Source organism: Daldinia caldariorum (assembly GCF_022478825.1).
Source record: "Daldinia caldariorum strain CBS 122874 unplaced genomic scaffold F4812scaffold_2, whole genome shotgun sequence".
Taxonomy (NCBI): domain Eukaryota; kingdom Fungi; phylum Ascomycota; class Sordariomycetes; order Xylariales; family Hypoxylaceae; genus Daldinia; species Daldinia caldariorum.
In genome coordinates this window covers 1135288-1149306 of record NW_025953038.1, presented here as the reverse complement: position 1 = coordinate 1149306, position 14019 = coordinate 1135288, and the positions used below count along the sequence as shown (strand labels likewise).

Genomic DNA, 14019 nt, shown 5'->3' with positions numbered 1-14019 from the left:
CCTCTAGCAATGCCACCGAAGTTTTGGAGCCCACGCGGCAGCATGCAGAGGCTGCGTACAGCGGGCTTATCAGGTTCGTACTTCCGGCTCGCCCACACCCGGTGTTAACGGTCGACGAACGTCATCTCTCGTGTAGGAGTGCGGAGTGTGGAGTGTGGCTCTAATACCTAGATCAATTAATATACAGGTATGTATCTCCCCTGAAGAAAAAATTTCTTTCCCTTGCGTCCATTTCTACACCGGGATCTCAAGATATTGGGGGCTCGACGCTTCATTGGAACAAGGCATAGGTAAGCCAAGGCCTAGAATGTCGTAATGGGCGCTGAATATAATAACTGATATTGCATCAAGTAGGCTTTGAGATAGCCGAGGGGTAGGGAATAAGATAAACATTTCGAGGGGCCTCCTATCCTATACAACTGGATAGTCAATTTCCTTGTTAGCAATATAACATAGGAATCACCTACTACTTCATTTCTAGGTTCTCCAGTTAACTATGCTGTATACCTATTTTGAGTAACTTCTCTTGACCCAATCGTATGAGGTCCCTATTAGGAGCCTCTTCTCTCAACTGGTGAGCTGTGAGTCGAGCCTGTCAGCCTCGATGTTGAACATACGACGCCATTCGACCTATAGCTTTCGAGTGCAACTTATAATACCCGAGATGAGATGGTCGCACAGCATAAATTAGAAAGCCTCCTTTTCCAAGCTTTTACACAGGATACGATCCAATGGTGAATTCGGTGTAAAGCTGCTCTTGCCGTCAAAAAAAAGGAGTGAATAGGTATCTTACATACACACCGGGCATCAAACTCCTCTTTTTAAAAAATACTACGTACTGTGATCCTACGGAGTGTTTTAATTTATCTTGCATGATGAAGATAACTCAAAAAAACATAACCTGTGGGGTTTAAGCAGAGGTAGACACGTGAACAAAACTTTAAACATGACTTCAGCATAATCCGTAAGCATACCTTAGGTAGGTACCTACATGAATGTTAAAGGAAGGCTGGGAACGTGACCTTACAGATCGTGTAGACGTACACAGGTATTACAGGCTTTGTCAATTCGAGATGAGAGGAAGGAAAGAATATGGAAATTACCAAAAAGGGACTGAATAGCGAAGGAAATCGCAACTGATAGGCCTTGTCCTTCTCTGGTTGATTGTTGTTAGTCATCCGTCAGAAGCGGGGAGCCGCTGCCAGGCTGCCAGGCTGCTAGGGAGCCTACCAGAAGTCCCTTCCCCCTTTTCCCCGCAGTTCAAGTTTTTGAAGCTTATCATAGCTAAAATATCAATAGTACAAAAATATCAATAATACAATAATAAAACACCAACACCAAACACATGATTTTAGACGCACTACCTTACCCCAACTCGCTAGTCGGAACTTGCCATCATGCTAATGCTAACCTACCACAAGTGTGGCTTTAAAGATAAGAATCACCTCAAGGGATGATTACTATTCTAGCCCTGTCATCCCGTTTGATATTTGCCAAGGGCCTCAGATCTTATGCTAATATTCATCACCACGCCATCGACGATAATATGTACGCTCATCAGCTATCATATTTCACATTCCTCTTGTGACGGGTATGGACCGCACCTGCATATACATACATCGGACATACGGGAAGCGATCGTCTTTTTTTATTCTTTTTATTAAGACCATCATGTCGTACCTTGTGCCGTCTGGCTGTAGACTGGTCACAATGTCTCTAGCTGCCAAGTGCCCCCCCAAAGTCAAACAGGCTGCGGAGAGAGAGGAGATCAAACTGCAGTAGAAAATGCGTGGGGGACCGGCAGAGTCCGGACTCACCTTCATTCAGTATGGCCCCCCGAAAAAAAAAAAAACGTGGTTAATATGTTCGCAGTTCGCAGGCCTCCAAGTGATGGCGTACGAATACATGAAATACGTGCATACATACATACATACATGCATACCTCACACACACATATAGTCTCTATTACATTCCAGCCTCAGGTTTGTCGGTGACCCGAGTCAGCTATTAATATATTCCCGCTTGGCTGCCACGAATGGGGCTTTCCGGGGAGACCGCTTTTGGCCGGTATTATTACATTAGCAGACGCCTCGAGCTGCATCTCACGAGAGCCTCTTAAGCGTTCAACCCCCCTAATAGTGGCGTTTTACAAGGATGTTTTATCAACTTCAGGATACTAAAATATCTCTTATCTATTGCCTTAGACTCGGCCAATCACGCACTTCCCAGCCAACCAATATTCGCCCTAAATGGCCACCAACATGATTTGCTAAGTGCACGAGGTAATCAGTATCTAGCAATAGCAATAGCAATAAGGCGAAGGATCCCTATCATATGCGTGCTTCTGCTTGGTCGAAGCTTTTACTACGCAAGTTATGGAGCTCGGATGTATACCTAGATGCTCTGAGCGCCCTTCCCCCCCCCCAAAAAAACCTCGCCCCTAGGCAACATTTGCTTTGTGCGGACTTACTTCATGTGTGTTGCACCTTTAACGGCCGCCCTCGGTCGGGTGCCGTGTCGCATCTGATTGTAGATCCTATAAACGGGCTACGCCCCTGTATTGCTTACACCACCAAAGTTGAGCCCCATTTGAATCTGTCGCCATAGTTTACAACCCACATTATATGCGGCGCTTGACTATACTCACTAACTGGACTGACCTTGGGTGGATATATGGTGTAATGCTACCCCCATTCCATCCATGGTAGCCATGTGGTGGGATCCGTCGCGGATTGAAGCGACTGTCACTCGACAGTTCGTCTGCTCACACCTCCTTCCCGAAGAGATAAATCGCCTGGACTTACCGCTGGGTTTTGGTGATGGGTTGACGGACGGGACTTATTGGGAATGGATTGACGAAAAAGCGAAGCGCATCTTTCTTATTCTTCTTGACTTAGGTGTCCCAGACCAAATCTTCGGACTTATCGACGATAGTTGGGACGACGATGACCTCCCGATTCCGCTCGACCAGATCGAACGGCTATCGCTTACGCTCACCAAAGACGATAAACTTGAGAGGAAGTTTTATTCCCGTCAATTTCACTATCTGCTTAGATTCATAGAAAAGGGCGACTATATTGTATACGAAGACCCGGAGGTTGTGCCTCTTACCGTCGATAAGCGCCCTGGGTTAAGCCTCAATAACGTTGTCAATAGGGTGGAGTTGGCAAATCGACCCGGGGAAATCTTCTCGAGACGTCGCATTCCGATCGGAACGGGCTCTAGCCTGCTAAGCGAAAAGGATTTTTTCTACGAGATCGATAGGGCAAGGAATATCGAAAATGGTCATATCATGTCTTATTACGGATCGTACGCGCACCAGGGTGCTGTTTATGCTTTATTCACTCTCCCAAGTGATTTTAGCCTCAAATCCCTTCTGGTAACAACGCCAAGTTCAGTGAAGTCATTGGCTAAGCAGGATCGACGGCGTCTATTCATGAACTGGATACACTGCCTCGTTGACGCACTGTGCTACCTCCATGGGAGCGGGCTATCCCATGGCAGAATTAAACCATCGACAGTGCTCTTCAACAACGAAAATCACGTCTTCTTCGCAGATATAAGTCACTTGAGCGCAGAAGCGATAGCTAGTGCATCGGATAGGTCTGCCTTCGACAAAGAATCTTACGACTATGCGGCCCCTGAACAGTGGTATCGGCCGTCAACTAGCCACGGCAGCCGAAGAAGTACTCTCGTCACCTCTTCTGGATCAACGTCGTCAGATAACTCGACATTTTCCATCAGTAGAGGACACTCAGAAAACGGAAACCCTGCTTCTATGCTGCACACGCCGACACCTTCTCTCGACCCCCAGGCGGTGGACATCTTCTCGCTGGGATGCGTCATACTAGAATTGTTGAGTTTTCTAATGAAACGTCAGACTCGATCCTTTGCCTCGCATCGATCTGCTAAGCATAAGCAAGCTGGCCGAGGAGGAGCTGTTTTGGACGCCTCGTTCCACAAGAACCTGGGACAGGTGGAATCGTGGATGGAAAGCCTTGCTAAGGATGCATCAAAGAAGGATGACCAGGTGTTCCGTGGCGTGGCGCCTATGCTGCAGGTGGTGGCAAAAATGCTTTCAGGAGCTCCACACGAGAGGCCAACAGCCCAAGAGGTTGAGCAATGCACGTACAAAATCCTGACAGAGAATTGCCAGATTACAGAGCCGCATTGCGTCCATCAATATGACGGTTGGGATTTTGGATTTGGGAGCATGCGTATCAGTGGAGGAGGAGAAGGGTTTAATATTACTGGAAGGAGGCATAGCGGCCCAGCGAGATCGAGTTACTCCCGGCCAGGTTCTTACCGGCCGATGAGCAGCAGCTCCGTTCGGGAAGTGGACATGCCCGGTGGTAGCGGCTCGCAGTCCACAAACGCCCGGGTAAACAAGGTGCGCACTTGGCAGGCTCATGTATATGCAGGTAATGATTGCATCCCAAGTACTAATTCGACGTAGAGAGAAAGCTGACATGGTGGGGGCGTCATGACAGAAACGACAAGCGTATGACAGTTCAGGGGAAATTGAAGTAGCAAAATAGGATTAGGGGGAAGGGATAGCCTATAATCTAGTATATAACGAACGCATAGGAGTTATGGTACTTTTAAGCTTAACGTGGTCAATAAACATATCGGCGGCGCTTGTGGTAACTCTCGTTCTGAAAGGAAAAAATAAAAACAAAAAAAGGGGAGGGGGATAGGGTGAGAGATTTTATATAGGATATTAGCCGCCTATCTTATTCAATGTGTCAATATCTACCTGATCGTACGGATGATGGGTTATGAACTTGTTACTTTTTTTTATATTTTTTTTTTTTTAGAAAAAAGGGAAATGGAATGATTTTTGGTAGCAATCTAATACCTACGCGGAGTGTTACTCATAGCTAACATTGAATGGCTTCATATTAGCAATGCAGTGAGAAGTATAATGTGCTTACTATTCAACTAGGTACTTGGGTACCTCAAGAAGGGAGAAGAGGAAACGGAATGGTAGGTTATTCCGTTCCCTTACTTACCTACCTACCTACCTAGGTACATGTAGGTAGCTAGGTACCTATGGACTTGGGCAATGGGAGGCATTTCAGGCAGTCTGGAGCTGCGTCACTAGGTACCCACTTTATCACCTAATCGCAAGGCTGGAGCTACCTACTGGGAAACAGCGGGCGAGTTAAGGTTGTTAAGCTTTTAGTTTGCACCTAGGAGGTACTTAGGTACTCCGGTACCACCCTTCAATAATTCTTACCCATTCAGACGACGTCCTTACCAGGTATCTAACCTTTAACCTCTCTCTCTCTAATCAACTTCTCTACACCAATTCGAACCCACAACGCCCATAATTTAGAGTCATTCTCTCCCATACTATAATCCAAGTCGGTCTCAGTTATTATCTTCCCGAACACATACGCACACCAATCAACATGGCTTCGCAGAAGCCGTCTGTGAAGGAGGCGCAAGCGCTTGCCAGCTCCGACCCGCGAAAAGCTGAAGCTATTTATAAAGAAATCATATCCAAACCTCCTTCTGTTACTTCCGACTCCGCGATAAGGGAATATGAGTCTGCTTTGATAAGTTTAGGAGAGTTGTATCGGGATGAAAAGTAAGCAAGTGGTTTTTAGTATTAAGTATTTGATCCTTGTGTTCTGGAAAACTGACAATTTATGCTCAGGAAACCCCAAGAGCTCGTCGATCTTGTCACCACAAGCAGAACCGTCCTCTCGAGCTTCGCAAAGGCCAAGACCGCCAAATTGGGTATGCTCTAGCTCCCCTTCATTCTTAATGTTAAGATAAGAATATTTATCCTGACCTATTTATGATATAGTCCGTCAGCTGCTCGACCTCTTCGAAGCTATCCCAAACACAACCGATATCCAGATCGCCGTCACCAAGTCATGTATAGAATGGGCTACCTCCGAGAGGCGGGGCTTCTTACGCCAGAACCTCGAGACCAGACTCGTTACCTTGTATATGGCTAAGCAGTCTTACTACGATGCTCTTACCCTTATCAACGGTCTCCTGCGGGAGTTGAAGCGTCTCGACGACAAGCTAATGCTGGTTGAGGTTCAGTTATTGGAATCTAGAGTATACCACGCCCTTGGAAACAACTCTAAGGCCCGTGCCGCCCTCACCAGCGCGAGGACAAGTGCCGCCTCGGTCTACACTCCTCCCTTACTCCAAGCCAACCTGGACATGCAGTCGGGCATGTTGCACACCATGGACCAGGACTTCAACACGGCCTTCTCCTACTTCATCGAGGCCCTCGACGGCTACCACACGCAGGATGAGACGGCCAAGGCCACCGCCGCGCTGCAATACATGCTGCTCTGCAAGATCATGCTCAACTTGGTCGACGACGTCAACAACCTGATGGCGTCTAAGCAGGCGCAGAAGTACGCGGGTCAGAACCTCGAGGCCATGAAGGCCATCGCTCGGGCGCATTCGAACCGATCTCTGGAGGAGTACGAGCGTGCGCTATCGACGTACCGCTACGAGCTCGGTAGCGACGCTTTCATCCGCAACCACCTGCGCCGTCTGTACGACGCCATGCTGGAGCAGAACTTGATCAAGGTGATCGAGCCCTTCAGCCGCGTCGAAATCGCGCACATCGCCAAGATGGTCGGCCTCGACACCCAGCAGGTCGAGCGCAAGCTCTCCCAGATGATCCTCGACAAGGTGATCATCGGCGTCCTCGACCAGGGCGCCGGCTGCCTCATCATCTTCGACGAGACCCAGCGCGACGAGTCGTACGACGCCGCCCTCCAGACCATCGAGAAGCTGAGCAACGTCGTGGACGTCCTGTACACGAACCAGGCCTCGATGCTGGAGTAGGATGGGAGAATATCGGAGATGGGCTTATCTACCTAAGCTTATTTTCTTTAAGTAGCTTAAGGAAAGTAAGTTTCGCGCTGAGATGACGAGGAAAGAAGGGAGAGTAGGGGACGAATGAAATGAAGTAAATGAAATAAAATAAGTAAACTCGGCCGGTGTAATATTACTACCTAGGTAGAGAGACAAAGAGAGAGGGGAGAGAGAGAAAGTAGCAGGCCAAGCAAGGTCCTCGGCGTCGAGTCGATGATGAAGACGGCGCCGAGGCTGCGATGGCACTCGTACATATATCAATGAACATGGACTTGTGTCAGTTGAAGTCGTATGCGTATCACGGACGTATTGTATTATGTGCTTTCATTCACGTCTTTCGCCCCCTGAATTCTGCTACTACTGTTGGTATCTTCCAAGTAGGTATACACGCGAAAGAATCACCGATAAATCATACAAAACCTCCTACAGGTACCTAAGTAGGTAGGTAGTTAGTATGAATAGAAGGGTATCTGAATTAATACAGAAAACATATGGTGGCTAATGTCCCATATAATTTCACTACCTAACCTACACGGAAGGTATACATTATACATTTCCCAATCCGCCCCCCCTTTTCCGACATCTGTACGCCTCCTGAATGTGATGCAATGCAATTGTAATCCTGCCCGGCTACTCTGCCTAGGCCCCCCAAAAAACGCCAGCTACCTCCTATCTATACATACCTAGGTACCTAGGCAAGGTAGGTTACATAGGTACGAAAGGTGGCCCTGCGGGCTATGCTATGTTATGTACAAGGAATAAACCAACGATGTCAGTGATAATGCGCCGTCAGTGCGATGCGGATGCGGTCCGTCATGCTCGCTCCCCTGTGACGAATGGATGAAGTAAAACCAGACTAGACTGGACCGGACCAAGTTACCGACCCTCTTAAAATTCGCGAAGTATATCGGCATATCCCTTCCTCTTACCAAACAAACATCGTATCCCCTGTTCCTTTTGCTCCGTCTCCCGTCCTTGTGGAGAAGGGGCTCCTCTTAACCCTGCCTACCTACTCATCCTTCCCATGGGCAAACTTCAGTTCAAACTCTAGGCATAGGTACCAGTACACCAGTACTCAAGCAACAGCCCTCGCTTTCCCCTTATCCACCCTCTCCCTCCCCCTCGCCGCCCTCCTCCTCTCCCCCACCACCAGCGCAAACACCCTTTTCGCGAGCGAAGCCTCGCTCCACCCGCCCACCTCCCTGGCGAACGCCTCCACGACGTCCACGTGCCACCTCTCGAGGACCAGGGTCTCGCCCTGCGCGGCGATGGCCCTGCCCACGAGGTCCGACGCGTCGGGCGCGGGGGGTTGGCGCCGCCACCAGCGCTGGAAGCGCGACTGCTGCTTCTGCTGCTGTTGCTCCTGCTGCTGCTGGAAGGCGAGCGGGTCGTACCATCGGAGCCGGAGCAGCTCGTCGAGGCGGACCCAGTGGTGGCGGGTCCATTCTGTCTTGGATAGGGTGAAAGCGACGGGTCGGCGAGACGAGGGCTGCGTGGCGGGTTTGCCGTCGCCTTTTTGTGGTGGTGGCGCCTGCGTGGAAGGGTTGGTAGTAGTGGTAGGAGAAGTGGCGTCGGTGCTACGACTTGAAAAGGACGAAGTAGAAGAATCCGTTGCTTCGTCGTGCGCGTTTTCCGGGATGGATCGGAGAACGGGTGCTTGGGGAACCGTATTATTCCTTATGCCGTTCTGCTGATTCGCGGTGTTAATCTCGGCCTGGACGGTGGATGAAAGCGCACTAGGCACAAAAGCCACGACCCGACCTGGCGTGGTAGGCTTCATGGGAGAACGGAAACACGATTTCGACGGCGAAAGCGTCCGGTCCCACCGGGATGGGACTTCTCTTGGAGGGAACCGCTCATAATCCGTTCCATCTGTCAAGACTGATGATTCCTGCTGTTCTTGCTGCTCATCTTCGTCGTCTTCGTCGTCTTTTTCGTATTGTCCGTCTTCTTCATATTGTTTATCTTGCTCAATCCGGTCGTCATGCTCATCTTCTTCATCACTTGGCAGCAGAAGGAGGTCTTCGTCGTCTTCTTCCTCGTTCCTGCTCTCGTTCCTGCTTGGGGCCGGTCCGCTTCTGAAGAGCGACAAACCAGACTGGCCTGGTCGCGGCGTGAAGTTTTGTTTTTGCTGGATTGATGGGTAGACCTGACGTTTAGGTGTTGAGGGGTGAGGTGAGGGCTCGGGTGATTGTTCAGACAGTTGTTCAGGCGATCTTTCGGGCGAGCGTTCTGGTGACGATTCGTGTGATTGCTCAGAAAACTGTTCAGGGGACCTCTCAAGAGATTGCTCAGGGGACTGCTGAGGTACTTGTTCGGGTGACTGCGGAGAAGGAGGTTCAGGAGATTCAGGTTCGGGGGATTGAAGTTCAGAAGAAGGCGAAGGCTCAGGTGAGGGCGAAGCCTCGACGTGAGAATTTTGCATAGTATCTTTGGACTGCGAAGGAGGTGCCGGAGATGATAGATCAGTTCGTCGTTCTGGGCTCGGTTGGGATTCCTTTTGGGGGATTGAAGAAAAGAGCCCTGTAGACCAAAGCGACTTTTGCGGCTCCTTAGGGGGCTGACTTGTCGTTTCTTTATGAGTGAGTTTTTGGAATATAGGCTGGGGAACCTTTTCGACTACGTTATTTGTATTTGCCGCCCCTGCTTCGGGAGTCTTCTTAGGTAATATAGCTGGCGATGAGAAGAAAGACAATATATCAAAGCCGCCGAATAGTCGAGATTTAGATTTCTGTTGAGTCCCCGGGGTAGCCCCTGTCTGCTTTGCTACCATTGAGTACTCAGACACTTCGGCGGGCCCCGCGGCGGCTTCCACACTCTTCGCGGACTCTACAGGCTCTCGCGGTTCTTCCCGTGGTCTTTCTTGTACTGCTGGTTCTTCCGGTTCTTCTAATTCTGCTGATAATTCCCGTGCTTCTGAATATTCTCGAGCCTCTTGCTCCTCCTCCTCCTCCTCTTCCGGCTCTCCTTGGGCTTCTAGCTCCTCCTGGACGCCCTGGACATCCTGACGAGGATCCAAAACTGACTGTTCGATTTCGGGAGACGAGCTCTCAATAATGCGAGTAGCCTCGGAGTTCCATCCCTGTAGTATGGAGTGAGCATCTGAAGCCCGTGGTCTTTGTCGCACTTGTGGCGCATCTTCCGTTTCGCTCTGCGGATTCTCCTCAATCTCTATTTGAGAAGGGCTTGCAATCTCTTCGCGGTAAATGAGACGTCTGCTAGTTTTTCTCCAGGGGCTTGGAACCTTTGTGCGTCGCGTGCGCTCTGTCCTCCTAGGTGATACCCTTGATGCCTCGAAATCCCAGAGGTCACCATCATCCGCCTCGTAGTCTACTAGCGCGCTATCACCCTGCTCCTCGAATCCTTTTTCCTGCTGCTCTGTCACTTCGTGATTCGGAGCCTCGGTTGCTGTACGGCTTGCATTTGAGCCGTGCGTAGTAAACATATTCGGGCTCCGGGAACGTGTTGGCTGGGAACCTGAGCTTTGCTTCACATCTTGCTGATGATTATCACCGTCTGCGGCCCAGTTTATTCCATTGTCACTTGACGGAATTGTCCTAGCTGAGTTAGACACGGACTGATCGAATGAACGACTTAGTTCCGGCGCTCGGCCATTAGTGTCAAATCTAGTATTCCTTGATATTCCGCTTTGTGACCTATTGCCCATAGCTGGGCCAAACGGGGCTGAGACGTTACCAACCACCTCACCTTGTGCTGACGATTGACCATGAGACAGGCTGGATCTCCGAATTTGAGAAAGAGCAGCACTAGGACCAGACAAAGACTGGGGATTGAATTGAGCTGAAGCGCTACGACCATGTCGACTGGGTGGTTTAGACAAGGATGATTGGCCAGATTGATCCAAAGGGAAAGGTTGCGAAGGGTCATTCGAAGTCGATCCTCTAAATGGACTTCCAAGACTGCTTTCGCGCCGTTCAGGGGATGGTCTGTCTGACATGACATCTTGGAGCGTTCGTCCAACACGTACGATCGGCGAGAGCGATGGTCTGCTATGAGGGGGAGGCTCTAATGCCTTAGGGGGTTCCGTAAGTGCTTTAGCAGAAGGAGGTAGTTGGGGAGAGGAATGCTGAATTTCTGGTGTATTGTTATTGATTTCTTGGTCCAATCGAGATGGGCCAAAATCCATTGCTCGCGGCCGATTTATAATCGGAGGTGAAGATTGAAAGCCCGAATTAGAACTGGGACCGGCAACGTCTTGTTCTCTCGTAGACGGGCCCGGTTCATCTTCTTGAGCTCTTCTAGAACCAGCATTCGAGGACGACGTATCATCAGGAGTTGGTAGTCTGTTAGACCCAAAATTAGAGCCTGTCTGTCTATTGACAGAGTTGACTTGGTCATCAACGGTTGAAGCTTCTGCATGGCTTCCCTCCGCGAGACTCCTAACGCGACTTGCTGGTTTAGGGGTCGCAGCCTCAAGAATGGCATCCGGGATTTCCGAAAATTCGTCGTCATATGTAGTATCTCCGTGCTGCTCTGCTATGGAGGTCAGTTTCATGGGTAGACGTCCTGGCGTCGCTGCTTTGAGAATACTGTCTGGAAGACTCGAAAAGGAATCGTCCACATGAGGCGCTTTACCGGCGAAAATTTGTCGGCTTAATGGGAGTTGCTTTTGTCTTCTTGGGCTCCTCTTTCGATCCTTTGGACTGCGGTCACTTGCCTCCATCCCTGAGCGATCTGGTACGCCAGAGTGATCTTCCTCTGCCGGTACATGACTTCTGGTAGATTGTGCTAATGAATGGTCTGCTTCCGTTCGGGTGCTGTTTCGCCATGACTCTAGCGTCTGGTTTATTATCATATTTGTCTCTTCGCCCATCTCGGGTGGATCTGAAAGGAAGGCACTTCTATTCGCCTGGAAGGATGGGAGGGATTCCACAGCGATCATGCTGAAGTCGGAGGCGTGTGCGAGTGTGTCCTGTCCGCTGTGAGGTATCTGTTCGGTATTATCCAAATCCGACTCCACATCGCTATGAGTCTCCATCAATGCCGGGTAGCCATCATCCATACCGTCATCACTATCATGTGGCTCCCCTTGATATGACATTGTCTCTGATTCCGGATTTCGCCCTGTGCGCTTCGTCTCATATATGTTGGAGATATTCTTCGGCGTCGGTGTCCTTCCACTCGCCTCCAGAATATCATCGATAAGATTATCGCTAGTCGTCACTTGTCGTCCTTCTTCTTCGCCAGGCAAATCTGGAACCGAGCTTAGACTTGGCGGCGGTAGGTTTTCTAAATCATCGAATGCAGACCGGGCGGCATTGGTGCTGGCTACACCCTTTCCTGATATATTGCCGGTATCTGCTAGTACAGCATCCTCCTCGGGCATTAGGGCTTTTCGCGGTCGTCCACGTCTCCTCTTAATCGTATTATTGGAGACTTGCGACGACGGTATAACCTCTGTGGTTAACTTGCTCTTAGGAGTCTTTCGTACTTTCGCCTTTGCCTTCGACGCGACCGAATCTACTTGAGGCCCTTTTGGCGTCGCATCTACTAAGCTGGCTTCAGATTCCGGGTCGTTCTTTTGTCGCGTGCGCCGAGTCTCCTTCATAGGGGTTGCGGCCCTCTTCTTCCCCCTCGGCATCGGAGTGCCATTACCATTGCCGGTGCCGGTGCCGCGCGGTCGGCCACGTCGTCGCGGAGTTGCTTCATTCTCAATCTCATCGTTAAGGGGTATGGTGGTGGTAGTCATAACAGTTTCTTTACGGCGAGGGCCTCGTATAGGCGAAGATGGTGGATGTGGTGACTGAAATAATCTTCGGTTAATACCCCGCCTCATAGCTTCTTCGGCTTCAACCGTGACGAGTATCTTTTTTGGTGAGAGCTCGTTGCCAACATCGAGTTCGAAGATTCTCCTTCTAGGGGAATTCCTCACTGGTGATGATCTTCTTATTTGACTCTTAGGAATAGAAATCGCGGAGAGGTCGTGGTGCGTAAGGGTATTATTATCCGCGCGGCGCGTAAATGGAAATGCCGAGCTTGGAGGTTCGTCGCCTAGCGGGTCAGGAGATGATAACGACTCATCCATGATAATGGGCAACGATGGCGATAGTTATGATGTTAGGTTTGGGTAAGGTAGGTAAAGGTAAGTACCTGAGGTTAGGTAGTTACCTTAGATACCGAATGATGCAATTGGTATTACCTTACAGGTAGGTAGGTATTGAATGAAAACTCCTACTAGGTAGTAGTTGTGAAAGTTTCAATATGTGCAAGGATAACGGAGGATGCGCAGAATAGGTACGCGCCGGATGGTACCTAACTGCTACCGAAAACCCAAAAGGAGCAGTTTGTTTACTTTGAATTACTTTACTTTAGCGCGATCTCATAGGCTTCGTATGTAAAGGGGCCTAAAAGAGGCAGGCTGGGCAAGGCTGACAGGAACGATACAAGCGGTACAAGTAAGTTGTACCTAAACGCACTGACACGTGCAAGTACCTGTACCTACAAGACCTAGCGGGGCAATTTCAAAAGAAAGCCGCTCTACCGCTCTGCCGCTAAGCCCGAAGGTACAAGATCTAAAAAGATCCAGAAGCCAAGGTATAATAATATGGGTCCGACTTCAATAAACTAAATCCCGATACGATTTATGCCCGACTTTAGGAGGGATGTTGTGTCGGAATGTAGTAAGAAGGATTACTCAAATAGGAAATTCTCGCTTAACAAATTGGGAAGACTAAAAGTAGAGTAAAACTTGATCAATTAGGAAAATAAATGAAAATAGAAAGATACATTAGTACTTACCTTATGTAATGACTATGATATGCTCCTAAAGTCGGGCTCTTGTGGTCCCCTACACGGGGGGCCCTCGGTTTAAATGTTCTTATCTAAGCAATTATTTCTAATCAAGGCTATTTTACCTTTAATTGGATAATTATACTCTTTAGTAACCCTTTCATAACGTCATCGTCCGAGACGTTTAACATTACCTACAACCAACCCAAATGGAGGCATTAGGGAAAACCTCGGCTCGATATAAATATCCCAAGATGGCAGCAAGGACGATTGCGTGCTCGGGACATCGAAGCCACAACCTTGCTTGTATCGAAGCGCATACCTATGCGGTAGAAGGCGGCAAATATAACCACTTATGGAACGGCGAATACCTTAGGTACTTGTACCTAACCCATGCCGGTAGTACAATACAGTAGG

The 14019-nt window shown here is 49.3% G+C and overlaps 3 protein-coding genes across 3 annotated transcripts; 2 read left to right on the top strand and 1 right to left on the bottom strand.

Moving 5' to 3' along the window:
• Positions 1-2262: 2262 nt before the first annotated feature.
• On the top strand, positions 2263-4968 carry F4812DRAFT_174313 (kinase-like protein). The gene has a single exon (XM_047929983.1). It carries the CDS (start codon positions 2702-2704, stop codon positions 4454-4456), a length of 1755 nt encoding a protein of 584 aa, XP_047793649.1. The 5' UTR covers positions 2263-2701; the 3' UTR covers positions 4457-4968.
• Positions 4969-5162: 194 nt separating this feature from the next.
• Positions 5163-7138, top strand: F4812DRAFT_413604 (PCI-domain-containing protein). Its single transcript, XM_047932803.1, has 3 exons — positions 5163-5593; positions 5663-5745; positions 5816-7138. Exons 1-3 carry the CDS (start codon positions 5415-5417, stop codon positions 6820-6822), a joined length of 1269 nt encoding a protein of 422 aa, XP_047793648.1. The 5' UTR covers positions 5163-5414; the 3' UTR covers positions 6823-7138.
• Positions 7139-7441: 303 nt separating this feature from the next.
• F4812DRAFT_467448 (uncharacterized protein) lies at positions 7442-13199 on the bottom strand. Its single transcript, XM_047938658.1, has one exon. It carries the CDS (start codon positions 12896-12898, stop codon positions 7928-7930), a length of 4971 nt encoding a protein of 1656 aa, XP_047793647.1. The 5' UTR covers positions 12899-13199; the 3' UTR covers positions 7442-7927.
• Between the last annotated feature and the right edge of the window lie 820 nt (positions 13200-14019).

What these genes read in the sequence shown, in the direction of transcription:
- F4812DRAFT_174313 (XM_047929983.1), top strand. Translation starts at nt 2,702, where the DNA reads ATGGTAGCCATGTGGTGGGATCCGTCGCGGATTGAAGCGACTGTCACT.
- F4812DRAFT_413604 (XM_047932803.1), top strand. Translation starts at nt 5,415, where the DNA reads ATGGCTTCGCAGAAGCCGTCTGTGAAGGAGGCGCAAGCGCTTGCCAGC. An exon ending in GAGTTGTATCGGGATGAAAA is followed by an intron (nt 5,594 to 5,662) that starts GTAAGCAAGTGG and finishes ATTTATGCTCAG; the next exon opens with GAAACCCCAAGAGCTCGTCG. An exon ending in GGCCAAGACCGCCAAATTGG is followed by an intron (nt 5,746 to 5,815) that starts GTATGCTCTAGC and finishes TTTATGATATAG; the next exon opens with TCCGTCAGCTGCTCGACCTC.
- F4812DRAFT_467448 (XM_047938658.1), bottom strand. Translation starts at nt 12,898, where the DNA reads ATGGATGAGTCGTTATCATCTCCTGACCCGCTAGGCGACGAACCTCCA.